Source organism: Orycteropus afer, unplaced genomic scaffold (assembly GCF_000298275.1).
Source record: "Orycteropus afer afer isolate SDZICR_OR568_19922 unplaced genomic scaffold, OryAfe1.0 scaffold00362, whole genome shotgun sequence".
Classification (NCBI taxonomy): Eukaryota; Metazoa; Chordata; class Mammalia; order Tubulidentata; family Orycteropodidae; genus Orycteropus; species Orycteropus afer.
This window is the reverse complement of record NW_006921949.1, coordinates 748,774-767,815: the sequence shown is the minus strand read 5'-3', so window position 1 is coordinate 767,815 and position 19,042 is coordinate 748,774. Positions and strand designations below refer to the sequence as shown.

General features: G+C 37.7%; 1 protein-coding gene across 1 annotated transcript in view; it reads right to left on the bottom strand.

Moving 5' to 3' along the window:
• Window positions 1-7,428: 7,428 nt before the first annotated feature.
• Window positions 7,429-19,042, bottom strand: part of LOC103207280 (regulator of G protein signaling 7 binding protein) — a 238,880-nt gene continuing 227,266 nt past the window's right edge. The window contains exon 8 of the mRNA XM_007952850.1: window positions 7,429-7,520. Coding sequence (XP_007951041.1) covers window positions 7,429-7,520 — 92 coding nt within the window. The remainder of the gene's footprint in view (window positions 7,521-19,042) is intronic.

The window sequence follows — 19,042 nt, the reverse complement described above, 5'->3', positions numbered from 1 at the left end:
AGTTTGGTTTTTTTGATTCATATGTAAGTGAGATCTGGACAATGAATAAGGAAGACTGAAGAAGAGTCTATGCTTTTGAGTTGTGGTGAAAGTACTATGGACTGCTAAAAGAATTAACAAATCTGTCTTGGAGGAAGTGCAGCTGGAATGGTCCTTGGAAGCAAGAATGGCCAGACTTGTTTTCACCTACTTTGGTCATGTTGTCAGAAGGGACCATTCCCTGGAGTAGGATATTATGCTTGGTAAAGTGGGGGTAAACAAAAAAGGGGAAGGCCCTGAACAAGATGGATTGACACAGTGACTGCAACAATGAGCTCAGTTTTAGCAAGGATCGTGAGGCTGGCACAGGACCAGGGAGTGTTTAGTTCTGTTGTATATAGGGTCACTATGAGCTGGAGTTGACTCCACGGCACCTAACAACATCAACAAATATATCTGGAAGCGTAGTGCCTAAGGCACTTGATTGCTAAGCGGAAGGCTGGAACTTCAAACCCACCAGCCACTCCTTGGAAGGAAGGTTAGGCAATCTACTTCCTTAGTGATACTGCCTCGGAAACCCAAGGAGGGCTCGCTGTGAGTTGGGTCCGACTAGATGGCACATAACAACAAAAAATATATGTATATACATATATATATATATATATATATACACACACACACACATATATGTATATATAGTTGCCTTATTAGAAAATAAAATTATTTAACTCAGTGTATTTTTTTTTGCCTTAAACATCAGAAAACTTGAGCTAAATTTAGAGACTTATTGCTACCATTAGTGGACAAGTTTGTAAAGCCTGTTTTAAACTTTCTCCCACTCACTCCGTTTAATACTTTCTTTCCCCTTCCTTTCTTCCTTCCTCTTCTCCTTCCCTGTCTCTCCCTTTCCTCAATGTCTCTCTCTCTACCTCTCTTATAGCTTCAGTATTGTGGTGCCCTGGCATTTTCTCTCCACATCCCCACTATTCAACTAGTTTCCACAGTCTGCTGAGAAGGAACAAGCTAAGAGGATGGGAAGGAGGTAGAATGAGGCCAGATGGTGAGTCACAATGTCTCTCTTAGTTTTTCATTCTTTTTTTTTTTTTTTTAACTTTTATTATTAGTTTTTATTACACAAGTAATACATGTTCATTGTAGAAAAATTAGAAAACACAGAAAAGCAAAAAGAAAAAAATAATCACCCATAATCCCGCTACCCATAGATAACTGCTAATTACATTTTATAGTGTATGTCCTTCTAACTTTCTTATGCATATACATACATACATAGATATATTTATATATGTTTCTTTTACAAATTTTGTGTCATACTATACATACTGTTTTATAACATGTTTTTCATTTAATATATATTGTGAACATTGTCATTAATTCCCTGAAAAATTATACAGATTCTACATGCTCATTGTGGAGAAATTAGAAATTACAGATATGCAAAAGTAATACATAATTGCTCCAAATCTCACCTCCCAGAGATATATGCTGTTAACATTTTGGCAAGTATCCTGTTAGACTTTTTAATGCACATATGTATACATATATTTTAAAATGGGATCAAACTATAGACATTCCTCTGTAACTTTGCTTCATTCATTTAATATTTTAGCTTGTACATTTCAATAAATATACATTTGGTGATTATTCTTAGTCATTGCACAGTATTCCATTGTTGAAAGGATGTACCATATTTAACAAATCCTACAATGTTGGCAGATTATATTTTTTCCCACTTCTCCAATTAATGCTGATGTAAACATCCTTTCTTGCTTATATTTCTTGAATAAATGAATGAATGCATCTTAACTCACTTTTTCTGATGTTTTTTTTTTAAAGGAGAATTCTCCTAACATAGAATTTCTAGGTATTATGGATTGAACTGTGTCCCCCAAAATATGTGCTATAAATCCTAATCTCTATATCTGTGATTATAATCCCATTTGGGGATGGGTTATCTTTGTCATATTAATGGAACAGGATCAGTCTAAGGTGTATCTTGGGTCAATCTCTCTTGAGATATAAAAGAGATTAAACACAAGCTAGCAAGCAGAGATGGGGGAAGAGAGATGCCAAGACACATGAAGTTCACCCAGGAGCAGAAGCTCAGAAGAGAGAAGGACCTTCCTTCAGAGCTGACAGAGAGAGAAAGCCTTCTGCTGGAGCTGGCACCCTGAACTTGGACTTCTAGTCACCTAAACTGTGAGAAAATAAATTTGTTTGTTAAAGCCACCCACTTGTGGTATTTCTGTTATAGTAGCACTAGATAACAAGACACTGTACAAGCACATTATTAAGGCTTTTGAAAATTTTATTGCCAAAATATTTTCCAGAAAGGCTGTATCAGTTTACACTCTCACTGACTCTTCTGGAATGTTCATTTTCATACTCCCTTTACATCCCTGGGAATTTTAATTCTTTATACTGTTTGCCTTTCTGATACATAAAAAAAGTATATCATATTAATTTGCATCTCTGATGACTAATATATTCAAATATTTTTCATATTTTTATTAGTGCATTATTTTATTTTATAGTGCATTGCTAGTTTGTATCCTAGCTTCAATTCTCTACTGGAAAGTTTGCTTCTTTTTGAGTCATGTCATTTATTCATGCATTCATTATTCACTCATTCAATAAATATGTTTTCAGCATTTGCTTTGTATCACTGTGTTCGGTGTTGGGAATACAACAGTAAGCAAAATAGACATGGTTGCTGCTTTCTTGAACTTTCAATCTAGTGGGAAAAAAACAAACAATTAAATAAGAAATAATGAAAAAAGAGCAACAAGGAGAGAATAGAAAGAAATGTGAACATTTGACTAGGTGTGAGCATTGGGGATAGGTCATGGAAAGTTCCCAAAGTTTAATGGTACTTAAGCTATTAATACATGTTAAAGATCTATACTCTTTGTGCATATATTGCAAATATTATTTTCTCTTACTTTGGCTTGTTGTTTTTCATTATATAGAAAATTTGCATTTTAAATTGGTCAAATTCATCCATCTTTTCCTTTGTGGTTTCTTCCTTTGGTGTTGTTACACTCAGAAAGATTTGCCCACACTAAAATCACATACATATTCATACATACTGCCTGCTAGATATTTTACATGTTTATTTATGTGCCTTTGCATTTAAATCTTTATATTGAATTTACTTGGGCACAAGTTATGAGGTATAGATCTAATAATATTTCTCCCTCAAATGGCTAACCAGTTATCTCAACAAAATTTACTTAATAATCTAATCTTTTCTCACAGATTTGAAACGCCATCTTTATAATGTACTCAATTTTTTAAGTATTATATCTTGGGCCTATTTCTGAATTTTAATTCTAATGATCTGTTCTGAGCTCAATAGTGTATCACTGCCTTTTCTCAGCCTAGGTATAGTTACCTGAAAAGTTGATCATTTTGCATTTGGTAACATTCTAAAACACAAAGAAATGATAGACATTACTTAAGTATAGGTGTATGGGTGGAAGTTACACTGGCTGATATCCTTAATCCTTTCAACTTGGGGCTTTTCAAAATCTGAAATTCCAGGTGAGATCACTGTTAATATGGTCCATTCACTTGTTGTCTGAAATATGTTAGATGTTTTATTCCCCTCTGATGTGTCTGTGTTTATTTTTTCCTCTCTCACTTCACAGTTCAGCTTTCAGTAGGTGGCAGTACTGCCATACAGTGAGTATCCCAACTGTTTTTCACTGGAGCATCAGGGAACAAAACGGTCTAGCAGAATTTTAGAATTTCCCCAAGAGCTTTAGTGCATTAAACGAGGCATCAGTGCTATGCTACTTCTAGAGCTGTCTGTACCCTGACTAATGGCACCGCCAGAGCTTGCCATCCATGTATTCCTAGATACATGCTGTTGTTGTTGTTGTTATGTGCCGTCGAGTCAAACCCGACTCATACATGCAGTGGACAGATTTTTTTTTTTTTTTTAAAGTGGCATCTTGGCCTTGTGGGCATGTATTTCTTCACATAACTTTATCCAAAAGTGCTTTGGGGCTCAGTCACTGACCGATTTAAAGTCTTAAAATGTGATTTTAAACAGTGTTGTTGCGGTGGGATTCAGGTGATTTTTGTTTTCTTTATTATTGGTGGTATTTTTCTCATTTCCCACAAAGAATATGTATTGTATTTTTAATCTGGAAAAAAAATCAAGAAGTGTTAAAATATGGTGTTAAAATGAGTATGTGCCACAAAAGGTTTGCATCCTTTTCTACTTCAAGAATGTTGGTTCACACAATGAAATAGCGGTATTTCTGAAGTCTTAGGGGTCAGTGTTCTCTCAGCACCTCTGGGGACTCCTCAGAGTTATTCATTTGAAGATGAATTACCAGAAGGAAGTAAAGACAGTAGAACTCTATCTCACGGAACCACATCTGAGAAAGTCCTTTGGGAGGTAAGAAGAGGGTGGGGTCAATGCCTAAAGAGATGCTTTGGCCTATATAAAGGCAGATGGTGACTTGTCAGTTGTAACCATGAGTCAGTGTAGGTAATCAGGACTTTGAGCATTAAATTTAATTTTAGGATTAAAATTGAAAGAAGATCTATGAATGTTGGAATGTGGTCACAGGAACTGCAAAAACTAATCAAAGCCTGAGAAACAGTTACTATGAATAAAAGATAGGTGACTGAATTTATTTACCTTACATATGGAAAGTCTGATTCAGTAATCAGACAAATTCTCATCTCCATGAATAGCTATGACAGCCTTCCTGAACATGGAGGTGAGACCTGAATTTATTAACAGTCTTCAGTTGTACAAAGGACAACTGCAAGGAAGGTTAGTGTTATTTTCATACAGAGACTAAGGTGAGTGTGAACACAAATTAACAAAGCAGAAGTGATTTAGGTCAGAAATTTAGAAGAATTTGCTTAACACCACGGTTGGGTTTATCAGTTAATAACTTTGCATGGATTACTAGGAGCTAGGTTGGAGTAAGATTGTAGGAAACAGTTCAATATAGTTAATGGGTGGGAGAGGGATGAGATAAGAACTGAGAGTATGCCCAATTGGGCTACTTCATAATTTTGAGAACAGTAGACCTTAAGTAAAATAACCTCAGGGGATTAAAAGAAGAAATGGGCTCAACTATATCAACCAGATTCAGGAAGGCATTGTTGTTGTTATGTTGTTATATGCTGTGGAGTCAGACCCAACTCATAGCAAACCCCCCTTGGGTTTCCAAGGCAGTATCACTACGGAAGTAGATTGCCCCATCTTCCATCCGAGGAGTGGCTGGTGGGTTTGAACCACCAGCCTTCTGGTTAGCAGTCAAGTGCCTTAGGCACTATGCTATTAAGCTTTAATCAAATCTGATATATGAAAATCAGAGTTTGCAGACCAGGTAAATCTGGAAGTGGTTACTGCTTTACAAAGTGAATAACTCAAAAAATTCACTGCCATCGAGTCAGATCCGACTCATGGCCACCCTTCCTTGGGTTTCTGAGGCAGTATCTTTACGGAAGTAGATTGCCCAATCTTCCTTCCGAGAAGTGGCTGATGGGACTGAACTGCCAGTCTTCTGGTTAGCAGTCAAATGCCTTAGGCACTACACCACCAGCTTTAAATAGCATAGTACCACCATCGTTTTTCAAGTATTTAATTCAGAAAATTGTGATTTTTGTTATATAACTTTCCAAAGATACTTTTTTATGTAAAGCTGGACATACCTGTAACCATGTATTAATGACCAGTCACTAGAACAGAACTCTGGATTCCAAAAATAAGGCCAATAACCAGCTGACATGAGCTAAATAGAGACCTGCATAGCTTTTGAGATCTCTTCCAACTCTTTAGTTCTTTCACTTTTAGTCCAAACAGCCAGGAGGAAATACCAAGGGTAATTTGCACAGTATCAGAAATTAGGTGAAACCATATGAAAGTGCCATTTTTGTAGGTCAAAAACAGTCAAATATCAACAATTTCATATGTTTCAACCTAATACAATAATTATTCCAGTAGTTCATCTGTTCCTGTCTTCACCTTCACTAGAGCTAAAAGCTTTAAAATATATAGGCTTTAGGTCAGAATACTGGAGAGTATATAAATGCTCTGTGCATGTTAGAATTGAGAAAGTATAGGGTTGGGGTTAAAGATGTGTCTTGGATAAGCCACTTATAAACATCTAGGTCATCTTTTTATTGTACTACACATTGATGCCTCGTGTCTGACTTTAAGATTTTCCAGACCATGGGAAACAAGAAAAGAAGTACAAAGACCTAATCTCTCAACCCATGGGAAAATCTGTCTGGGAAAAAGGCCAAGGGAAGAATAAGGGAAAATATAACGAAATTTGTACCATGTTACTAGTGGAGGAAGATCACAAAACAGATATGAGCAGAAAAACAAAGTGTGTGGCTTCCTCGTTTCTAAAATATAGTATTGCTTAATGTGTCCTGCTTTCAAGATTCCAAGCATAAGACAAGACACCAAGTACACATTGGAAAAGTCATATCTGCATAGTCATCTAAAATGAGACAAGCTTAGCATAACTAAAAATAAGTTATTAACAATGTAAAATGTTAAATATTTTTACGATCTGAACTAATTCCAGCATGCCCTATAAGATTTAACACTATGCTGATGTGCAGACACCATGCTTCAGATTTCAATTAGAACAAAATGTGATAATATTCAATTTTACATTTGAGGGTAATTGTATATGTTACTACACCATTTCCTAACTGGATTACTTCATTCTCCAAGAAGCTGAAAAAGACATCATTGGATCAAAAGGAAATTAGTTACCATATGCATTGTGTGAAGGTATTAGGACTATTGTGTATTTACAAAATTTAACTATTTTTTTATATATGGTTTTGTTGCATCATAAATTAAGATATTTTTATGTTGAAGCTCTTAGATTAAGACAGAATGGAAGACTAAATGTGAATGAGTGCAGAGAAAAGCAATAGATGAAGTGGTATGTGTTTTGTTGTAATATTATTTCTAACAATATTGATTGGAATTTTGAGCACAGTTTTACAATCTTAAATAGATTCTTATGTTAAAGACTTCTTTCAGATATGATAAATTGTTAACATGAGGTTAGCAAGAGCTACAGGTATACTATTATACATGAAGTAGTTTTTCTCTGTATAATATATTTAAAAAATCTTTAAATAATTTAAAAATCATAATTGTTGCATCTGTTATGGTATGATTCAGAGCAGACATGCACAATGTTAGCTTTAAAAATCCTTTTACAAACAGCCTGCTTTTTGAATCTGTTATTTTTTTCTCAACCACAGCTGCTTTCATATGTAAAATCATTGAAAAGGGCAAGGGGAGTCAAATAAAAGTAATAGAGCATAGAAAACATAGTCAAAAACCAAAACTATGTGGTTCAGCTGTCTGGAGGTCCTCAGGTGCTGCGAATTTTCTGGTCTTCCCAGTGGTGGGTTTCCAGGAGGAACTGCTTAGCTCGAGACAAGACAACACAGCCCAAAGAACCTTCTCTTCCGTCTTCTAACCAGGGGGTAGGGAGTTAGATTCAGAAGGCTGCTGTCATCTGTGATGGGACAAAATGTATATATGAGTGAAGCATATACAAAACAATTACCTTTTTATGCCTTAGGCCAGGAATTTAGAATAATTTGCTTAACATCAAGGTTGGGTTTATCAGTTAATAACTTTGCTTGGCTTACTAGGAGCTAGATTGGAGTAAGATTGGAGTAAACAGTTCAATATAGTTAATGGGTGGGAGAGGGAAGAGATAGGAACTGACAGTATGCCCGATTGGGCTACTTCATAATTTTGAGAACAGTAGACCTTAAGTAGCTCTAAAATCCCACAATTCTTTGAATTAAAGTTTCTCAACCTTGAAACTACTCACCATTTTGGACTGGATAGTTCTTTGTTATTTAGGGCTGTCCCTAAATTGTAGAATTTTAGCAGTACCCCTGTTCCCTTGGTGACAGTAGCCACTCCATCACCAGTTGTGATAAACAACTCTAAACATAGGTAAATGTTTGGCAGATTGGAGGGCAAAAGCCCCATGTTTGAGAACCACTGCTTAAAATGAAATTAAAACTGCTTAGGGACAATCTTTCAGTTCTGAGAGATAACATATAGTTTACTAAAATGAGCCCATGCTTTGGAATAAAATTGGCTTCTTTTCTTAACTTGCCTATGCTATTTACTAACTCTGTGATCTTGAACATATTATTCAAGCTAGATAAGCTTCAATTTCCTCATGTGTAAAATAGGGTATAATAATACTCACATTAAAAAAAAAAAAAAAAAAAACATTGCTGTTAAGTTGATGCCAACTCATAGTGACCCTAGAGGAAAGAGTAGAATTTCCTATAGAGTTTCCAAGATTAAATTTTCATGGAAGCAGACTGCCACATCTTTTCCCTGCAGAGCATCTTGTGGGTTCAAACCACCAACCTTTCAGTTAGCAGCCCAGTGCTTAACCCCTGTGCCACCAGGGCTCCATACTTACATTAGGTAGGATTAAATGGGAAAAACAAAACAAAACCCATGATACCAGTCCATCCTGACACCATGTCCAAAGAACATGAAATAAAGTCTTGCCATCCTTGCTTTTAAGGAGAATTCTGGCTGCATAGTTCCAAGACAAATTTGTTTGTTCTCTGGCAATCTATGTTATTTTCAGTGTTCTTTGCTAACACCATAATCCAAAGACATAAAATCTTTGGTCTTCCTTATTTATTGTCCAGATTTTGCATGTATATGAGGTGATTGAAAATGCCATGGCTTGGGTCAGGTGTACCTTAATCCTCAAAGTGACATCTCTGCTTTTTAACACTTTAAAGAGGTCTTTGTAGCAGATTTGCCAAATGCAATACTTCATTTGACTTCTTAACTGCTGCTTTCATGGGTGGTGACTATAAACTAAGCAGAATGAAATCCTGACAATTTCAGCATTTTTTCCATTTATCATGATGTTGCTCATTGGTCTAATTGTGAGCATTTTTGCTTTCTTTATCCAAACCGAAGGCTGTAGTCTCTTGATCTTCATCAGTAAGTTCTTCAAGTCCTCTTCACTTTCAGCAAGCAAGTTTGCATCATCTGCATATAGCAAGTTGTTAATGAGTCTTGCTCCAGTCCTGATGCTGTGTTCTTCTTCATACAGTCCAGCTTTCTGGATTATGTCCTCAGCATACAGAATGAACAAACATGGTGAAAGGTAACAACCCTGATACACATCTTTCTTGATTTTAAACCAAGCTGCCTCTTGGTCTATGTACAAGTTCTGCATTCCCAGTGTTTGCAATGTTACTCATAATTTTTTATGATCAATACCGTCAAATTCCTTAGTATCCCTCTTCCCACACTTTTGTTAGCATGGGGAGGAAAAAAAAAAGACTTGTCCTTGTCCTTTCTATAATGAAAAATAATTCACTATAATATGGATGTCAACACTAAGAGTTAGTATGGGACCTCTCTCTTTTATAACTGTGTCACAAATAGTTAATACATTGAAACCAACGTCAGCATCTGTATGCGCTTGATTTTTCAGGTGAATCTCTCAGAGATGAGTCATGATATATTTGAAACAGAAAGAAATAACTCACTTTCTTATCCTTTTTTAGGACACTTACCTCTTTAACCATCAAATAATCAATGAACATAACCCAATCAGATATGGCAAAGATATAGCAGATTCTAAAAGGTAAAGACTTTTACCATTCAGTATCTCTGGATGACAAAACCTTGCTTGCTGTATCTCTGGATGACAAAACCTTGCTTGCTGAAAGTGAAGAGACTTGAAGCATTTACTGATGAAGATCAAAGATGACAGTCTTCAATATGGATTATACCTCAACATGAAGAAAACAAAAATCCTCACAACTGGACCAATAAGCAACATCACCATAAATGGAAAAAAGATTGAAGTTGTGAAAGATTTCATTTTACTTGGATCCACAATCAACATCCATGGAAGAAGCAGAAGACATTGTATTGCACTAGGCAAATTTGCTGCAGAAGACCTCTTTAAAGTGTTAAAGATATCACTTTGAAGAGTAAGGTACACCTGACCCAAGTTATGGTATTTTCAATTGTCACATATGCATGTGTAAAGTGGACAATGCCTTTGAATTGTAGTTTTGGCAAAAAAAAAAAAAAAAAAAATACTGAAAATATCATGGGCTACCAGAAGAATGAAAAAATCTGTCTGGGAAGAAGTGCAGACAGGATGCTCCTTAAAAACAAGACTGGCCATACTTTGTCTCACCTATTTTGGTCATGCTGTCAGAAGGAACCAGTCCTGGAGAAGGAGATCACCTTTGGTAATGTAAAGCATCAGTGAAAAAGGGGAAGACCCTCAATGATATGGACTGACACAGTGGCTGCAATGATGGGCTCAAGCATGGCAAGTATTATGAGGATGGTGCAGGCCCAGGCAGTATTTTGTTCTGTTGTACATAAGTCGCTATAAGTCAGAGCTGACTCAATGGCACCTAACAACAACAACAACAACAACAACAACGTCTCTCTGAATACTGACAGTACTCCCTGGTGCTCAAGTTCACCTGAAATTCAATGCTTCCCTGAGGAAGAATCACCAAAATAATGAAGATATTTATAAGGACAAAAGATTCTAGCATTTCTATTTCTTTAAGACTTAGGAGATCTATTTCCTGAGATCCTATTTTTCCTTCCCTCTGTAATGGCTTATGTTCCCCAAAATATGTATTTGAATGGTAAAGCCTATACCCGTGGATGTAATCCTGTTTGGAAATAGTGTTTTCTTTATTATGTTATTGAGGTTATATGAGTGGAGGGTTTCCTAAACCTAGTCATTTTTGAGTTATAAGAAGCAACACAGACACAGAGACAAAAAGCACAAATTGGTTGTGGTGGGGTTTGAAGGGAGAAGGAGATATAAATGCCACATGAAGATCACCAAGGAACTGAGGAACAAGCTGAAAGAGACAAAATTTTTCCCCAGAGCTGATGGAACCTTCCCCTACAATTTGTGCCTTCAATTCAAACTTGTAGCTTCTGAATTATGAGAAAATAAATTTCTGTTCTTTAAAGACATCAATGTATGATATTTCTATTATAGCAGCACTAGAAAATGAAGCCAAGTTCCCCTAAACAGTTAACCAACTTGAGGAATGACCTATCTTATATCTATATAATATAAAATCTAATTCTAATGTTACGATTGTAACATTCAAGCTAAATTCAGAAGAAGACATTGAATGAAGGATATCTTTGCTGATGTCAGATGGATCTCGGCTCAAATAAAAGAATACCAGAAAGATGTTTACTTGTGTTTTATTGCCTATGCAAAGACATTTGCATGTGCGGATCATAACATTATGAGTAACATTGTGAAGAATGGGAATTCCAGAACACTTAATTGTGCTCATCAGGAACCTGCCCACAGACAAAGAGGCAGTCATTTGAACAGAACAAGGAGATATTGCATGGTTTAAAATCAGGAAGAGTGTGCATCAGGGATGTATTCTTTTACCACACTTACTCAATCTGTATGCTGAGCAAATAATTGTAGAAGCTGGACTATATAAAAAAGAAAACGGCATCAGGATTGGAGGAAGACTCATTAACAACGTGTGATATGCAGATGACACAATCTTGCTTACTGGAAACAAAGAAAACTTGAGGCATTTACTGATGAAGCTTAAAGACTACAGTCTTCAGTATAGTTTACAACTCAACATAAAACCAAAACCAAACCAAACTCACTGCTGTTGAGTCGAATCCGACTCATAGCGACCCCTCCTTGGGTTTCTGAGGTGGTATCACTATGGAAGTAGATTGACCAACCTTCCTTCCAAGGAGTGGCTAGTGGGTTTGAACTGCCAGACTTCTGGTTAGCAGTCAAATGCCTTAAGCACTAGGCTACCAAAGCTCCCACAACTCAACATAAAATAAATATATATATACACACACACACACATATATATATATACACACACACACATACACACACACAAATTAACCAATAAAAAACACCATGATAGAGGAAGAAAAGATTGGAGATGTCAAGGATTTCATTTTACTTGGATCCACAATCAATGCCATGGAAGCAACAGTCAGGAAATCAAGTGATGTATTGCACTGGGCAAATCTGCTGCAAAAGACCTCTTTAAAAGTAAGTGGTAATGAGCAAAGATGTCACTTTGAAGACTAAGGTGCACCTGACCCAAGCTGTGGTATTATAAAGAAGACCACAGAAGAACTGATGCATTTGAGTTGTGGTGTTGGAGAAGAGTATTGACTGTATTATGGACTGCTAGAAGAACAGATCTGTCTTGGAGGAAGTAGAGTTGGAATGGTCCTTAGAAGTGAGAATGGCCAGACTTTGTCTCTCATGCTTTGATCATGTTATCAGGAGGGACCAGGCCCTGGAGAGGGATATCATGCTTGGTGAAGTAGAGGGTCAGAGAAAAAGGGGAAGATCCTCAATGAGATGGATTGACACAGTGGCAAGGATGGGCTTAAGCATAGCAAGGATTGTGAGGATGGTGCAGCACCAGGCAGTGTTTGGTTCTGTTGTACTTAGGGTCATTATGGGTCAAAACTGACTCGATGGCACCTAATAGCAACAATAATTCTAATGTGTATTGTTTATATTACATGAGGGAAAGCCTACTACAATGTTGTATTTACAAAGGCAAGTATGAATGTGTATGCTATGGTTGTATGTTTACTCCTACTCTCTTTTGTTTATGTATTAAAACACCCAGACATTCTACATAAGTATTATAAGTTTGGTATCAAGGCTGCTCTTCGTAACTGTGCATTAATTAAAGGGAATAAATGTAAACGTAACCTTTCAATAGCAAATTTCTTCTTGCCCAGTCATTATTATTATATATGTGTGTGTGTGTGTGTGTGTATAATCTCTCAAAAGCGAAATGTTAGGATTGATGAGAAAATGCTCAGATATAGGCAAAGGGCAGGCTGCCTATTAAGGATAACTGCTGGTTTGGGACATCTTTGAACATTTGTGTCACTTTTGCTTAGCTCAGGGCTTGTCTGATTATCACCTCGGGCTGAGGTGACACAAAAGCTCAAAAACTCCTGGCAGAAATTCAGAGCAGCTTTCTACACCATAGGAAGCTGACAGCTGCAGTAAATGCTGAAATTCACTGAGCAGTAGGTGTGCCTGGACTGTTTGGCAAATTCAACTCCAAAGGAAGATGTCTCTCCACAATGATTTAAATTCAATCTCTGAAATGATGGGCTGGGGAAAGAATGTAAGCAAAATGGAACACCCCCCCTCCCCCATTCATTCAGGCTAGTCCACTTGGTCTTGTTGGCAAATGTTTGGTTTTCATTGCAAATGTTTGTTTGGATTGGCATATTAATTAATACTTTTATTACCTCTTTTCTCCAAAGGGTACAATCACAGAGAACTATAATCTGGGACATTAAAAGTTTTAAAATGTGATAATGAGAAGCAGGAAAGGGAAGGACAGGAAGGAAAGCATAGGAGGAAAAGAAAGAAAAGGTAGATTCTAGGAAATTCAGTCATTAGTAAACTCAAACTAGTCATTCAGTGTTTTTGTCAGTCAGATACCACTGAAGTCACTGGGGTTTCCTAAGAAAGAATTATATTGTTTCCCTATTACTCAAATTTCTTTGGCTAGTAAAAGATTGCATATGTAGATGATATGTTGAGAAAAAGAGGGACATGAAAATGAGAAATTTGCAGATAAAAAACTGAGTGATTTAAAAGCTATGTTCTTAAACATAGTCAAGATAAATGCCTATAATGGAACTGCAGGTGCAAATTTCTATTCTTGAAGTGTAGGGGAAAAGGGACAGAGATGTCAGTTAACTGTCCCCAACCAAAAAAAAACAAACCAAACTCACTGCCATCAAGTTGATTCTGATTAATAGTGACCCCTGCTGGTTTTTCAAGGCTGTAAATCTTTATGGAAGTAGACCAGCCTGTCTTTCTTAGGTGGAACAACTGATGGGTTTGAATCATTGACCTTTTGGTTAGCAGCCAAATACCTTAACTGCTACACAACAAGAGCTCCTTTCAGTTAACCCGTTGGTTCTAAAATATTAGGTATATCAGCATCATCTGTGTTAATGCTCAGGTTGTTGGCTCCACCTCCAGAGTTTCTGAATCAGTAGGTCTGGGGTGGGGGTAGATAATTTGCATTTCTTAAAGGTTCCCTGGTGCTGAAGCTGTTTGGTCTGCAATCACAGTTTGAGAACCACTGAACTCACTGAAGGCCTGCTCAGTACAAGGCTCTGTATTGAGCACTGGAGGGAAAACCAAGAAGGGTCTTAATAGAAAGATGGTCCCTGGTCTCAACTATCTTTCTTTGAGTAACTATGGGACTTTATTAGAAATGTCTTTAGAAAGACACAAGCACAGTGCCATGAGAATTTCCAGAGGGTAATATTACTCTCATCTGGAGGAGAAGAAAGACACTTATGGAAGATTCATGGAGGCTTTGGTGTTAGTGCAGGGCGACAAGGGATGAAGGAAACTTGGATATTTGGTGAAGTAGGGTCGGCATTCTGGATGTTTCGAACAAAGATACACAGATGATCAAATGCAACTTGAGTTGGGCCCAACAAACAGTATAGACTGACTGGAATGAGGTTATATGAAGGAAGGGAGAGTAGAAAATAAAACTACTTAGAATTTTCTAAACATGACTATACTTTCTTTTGTCTCCCTGCCTTTGCACAATCCAATTCTTCTTTCAGAAAAGTTCTTTTTCCTTAAACCAATGTCAATCTTTCCTTCAATAGTGGGCTTAAGAATTTTATCCCCTAAAGTCTTCTCTGACTGCCCCAGGTTTCTTCTTTCCCTCATGCTCCATCCCTTATATAAACAATTGTATAACACTTAGCACATAATTGGCTCCAACTCTGTCTTCTCACTACTCTGTAAGCAATTGTGCTGTCTCTAGATCTCACTCTCCTCTGACATCCATAGTCTCATCCTATCAGTGATCTCCTCCATTTACAAATAAGTTTACATCTTTCCCCTCCTAAAGAGGACTGCCTTAATCCTAGGTTCACTGTCAGCTACTGTGTTATCTCTCTTGTGACAAGTTTCTAGAAAGTATAGTCTAACTGTTTGGAAAGAGTAATTAAACCCTTGCTGCCTCAGTTCTTTGGAGTGCCCAGGTGGTATAAATGCTTTTTTTCTTGAGAGCTGGACCTTGTAGGGATGGCTGGGAGGCAGTGGCAGACAGCTTTTTGGAGGGCCGGGACTTGTAGGGAAGGCCCGGAAGTGGAAGTGGAGAAGTTTTGGAATAGCTAAGGGAGACGACAAACTCATCTGTCAGTTTGTCATCCTGTGGTGGTTTGTGTGTTGCTGTGAGGCTGCAGGCTGTGCCACCAGAGTTTCAAGTGCCAAGAGGGTTAGCCACAGTGGACAGGCTTCAGTGGAGCTTCCAGCCTAAGACAGACTTGGAAGAAGGAAGTGGCCATCCATTTCTCAAAGAATTGGCCAGTGAAAACCTTATGAACAGAAGTGAAACATTGTCTGATATGTTACTGAAAAATAGCCCTGAAACATTGTCTGATACAGTGCCAGAGGATGAGCCCTTCAGGTTGGAAGGCACTCAAAATATGAGTGGGAAAGAGCTGCATCATCAGAGTAGAACCAACCTTAATGATATGGATAAAGTAAAGCTTTCGGGACCTCCATTTGCTGGCATGGCATGACTCAATTTGAGGAGAAACAGCTATGCCAAGAGATTTGGAAGATAGCTACCTGGCCAACAGACTGGAAGAGATCCATATGTGTACCCATTCCAAAGAAAGGTGATCTCACAGAATGCAGAAATTATTGAACAATATCGTTGATATCACCAAACCCAAAACTAAACCAAACACACTGCCATTGAGTCGGATCCAACTCATAGCAACCCTCCTTGGGTTTCCAAGGCAGTATCATTATGGAAGAAGATTGCTCAAACTTCCTTCCAAGGAGTGGCTGGTGGCTTTGAACTGTCAGCCTTCTGGTTAGCAGTCAAATGCCTTAGGCAGTATGCTGCCAGAGCTCCCATAGACATCACACACAAGTAAAATGTTATTGAAGATAATTCAAAAACAATTGCAGCAGTATACTGGTAGAGAACTTCCAGAAGTGCAAGCTGGATTCAGAAGAGGACATGGAATGAAGGATATGATATCATAGCTTGTGTCAGATGGATCTTATCTCAAAGCAAAAAATACCAGAAAGATATTTACTTGTGTTTCATTGACTATGCAAAGACATTTGATTGTGTGGATCATAACAAATTGTGGATGACATTGAGAAGAATGGGAATTCCAGAACACTTAATTGTACTCATGAGGAACCTGTAAATAGACCAGGAGGCTGTTGTTCGAACACAACAAGGGGATATTGCATGATTTAAAATCAAGAAGGGAGTGTGTCAAGGTTGTATTCTTTCACCATACTTACTCAACTTGTATGCTGAGCAAATAATCCAAGAAGCTGGACTATGTGAAGAAGAACGTGGCATCAGGATTGGAGGAAGGCTTATTAACAACCTGAGATATGCAGACAACACATCTTTGCTTGCTGAAAGTGAGGATGACTTAGAGCACTTACTGATGAAAATGAAAGACTACAGTCTACAATATGGATTACACCTCAACATAAAGAAAACAAACATCCTCACAACTGGACCATTAAGCAGCATCACGATAGATGGAGAAAACATTGAAGTTGTTAAAGACTTCCTATTACTTGGTTCTACAATCAACGACAATGGAAGCAGCAGTCAAGACATCAAAAGCCGTATTGCACTGGGCAAATCTGCTGCAAAAGACCTCTTTCAAGTGCTGAAGAGCAAAGATAGCTCCATGAAGACCAGGATGCACCTAACCCAAGCCATGGTATTTTCAAGTGTCTCATATGCATGTGAGAGCTGGACAGTGAATAGGGAAGATCAAAGAAGAGTTGATGCTTTTGAGTTGTGGTGCTGGTGAAGAATGCTGAAAGTACTGTGGACTGCCAAAAGGGCTAATATATCCATCCTGGAGGAAGTGCAGCCAGAATGTGACTTGGAAGTGAGAACGGCCAGGCTTCATCACACCTACTTTAGTCATGTTGTCAGAAGGGACCATTCTTTGGAGAAGGATGTCATGCTTGGTAAAGTTAAGGGTCAACGGAAGAGGGGAAGGCCCTTAATAAGATGGATAGACATGGTGGCTGCAGCAATGGGCTCAGGTATATTAGGGATAGTGAGGCTGGCACAGGACCTGGCAGTGTTCTGTTCTGGTGTACATAACATTGCTATGAGTCAGAGATGACTCAGCAGCACATAACAACAACAACAATGACAACAACAAATGGTTAAAGCACTTGGTGGCTCACCAAAAGGTTCATATACAACCAAATACTTCTTAGGGAAAGGCCTGGTGATCTACTTCAGAGAAATCAACCTTTGTCTACTCTGAACATCCTTTGGTCACCATAAGTAAAAGTCAACTCCACAATTGGTACTGGCCCCAGCTCTTCACCTCCCACTCACTCTTCAACCTTCCTTAATTAGGTTTTTATGCCAAAAATGCCAAGTAAGCTGCTATCATCAACATCATTAGTGACTTCTTTGTTGCTAAATCTTGTGGATGCTTCCAGTTCTCATCTAGCTTAACCTCCCTGTACCATTAACCATTCTTTCTTTCCTTGCAAATTTTTTTGTAAGTTTTGTTTCAAAATGTTCTTCTTGTTTTCTTCTCAGGCCTCTTTGTAAACTGCTATTTCCCCTCACACTTTAAATTTTGGTATTTCAGAGATCACTATGGATGCTCTCTTTGGGTAGTCTCAACCACATTTAGGCCTTCAATTACCATTAGGCTGATAACACCCAAATCTGTATTTGCAGTCTTCCCAATCTGCGTGCCTTATTTCAGCACTATGACCACTAATCCACTATTAACAAATGAGTAATACTCAAAACTTCGATTATCCTCTAACTCTACTTCTCTTCTTGTTCTCTCTAACATAGCAATTTACACTATAATTCACTCCACTATTCAAATCTGAACTTAGGTTCATCCTTGATTCTGCCTTCTCCCAATGTACTACAGCCAATTGCCCATATCTTTCTCTCCAAACCCCTAGTATTAAGTCAGATTTTAGGCATCTCTCACTTGGATTATTGCATCTTACTTCTAACTGAATCCCTTTGGTGGCTCCAGGATAAAGTCCAAACCTCATGACAGGGCTTATAGCAGCATTAATGATTTGGTGCTGCCAATCTTTCCCGTCTTTGTCTTAAGTCTCTTTTTTTAACACTTTACTAAGTACTGAAGTGCTTCTAGTTCATCAAATGCCATGCTCTTTCATCTCTCCTGTGCCTTCACACATTTGACACCTTCTACTTAGATTGTTCTTTTTCCATCTCATTCTTTGTCTAATTCCTACTCAATCTAAGAATCTCAGCCCACATGCTTTCCAAAAATACACTACCTATAACCTCTAATAATAATGAACAACAAAGATGCAAGAGAAGAAGATGAAAGGAATACACAGAGTTCACTGTACCAAAAGGAGTTGGTCAACTTTCAACCACTTCAGGAGGCAGTATATGATCAAGTACCAAAGGTATTGAAGGAATAAGTTAAAGCTGCACTGAGGCCACTGGTGAAAAACAGGGCTACAGGAATTGACAGAATACCAACTGAGATGCTTCAAAAAACATATGCAACACTGGAAGCACTCACTCATTTATTCCAAGAAATTTGGAAGACAGCTACCTTGGCAAAGTGGAAGAGATCCATATTTGTGCCCATTCCAAAGAAAGCTGATCTGTCAGAATGCAGAAATTATCAAACAATATCATAAATCTCACACATAAATTAAATTTTACTGAAGATACTTAAAAAAAAAAAAGGTTGTAGCAGTATATTGACAGGGAACTGCCAGAAATTCAAGGCAGATTCGGAAGAGGACATGGAATGAGGGTATCATTGATGATGTCAGATGGAGCTTGGCTGAAAGCAGGTTAAAGATGAAAGAGGTTAAAGATGTTAACCTGTGTTTTATTGACTATGCAAAGGCATTCAACTGTGTTGTTGTTGTTGTTAGGTGCTGTT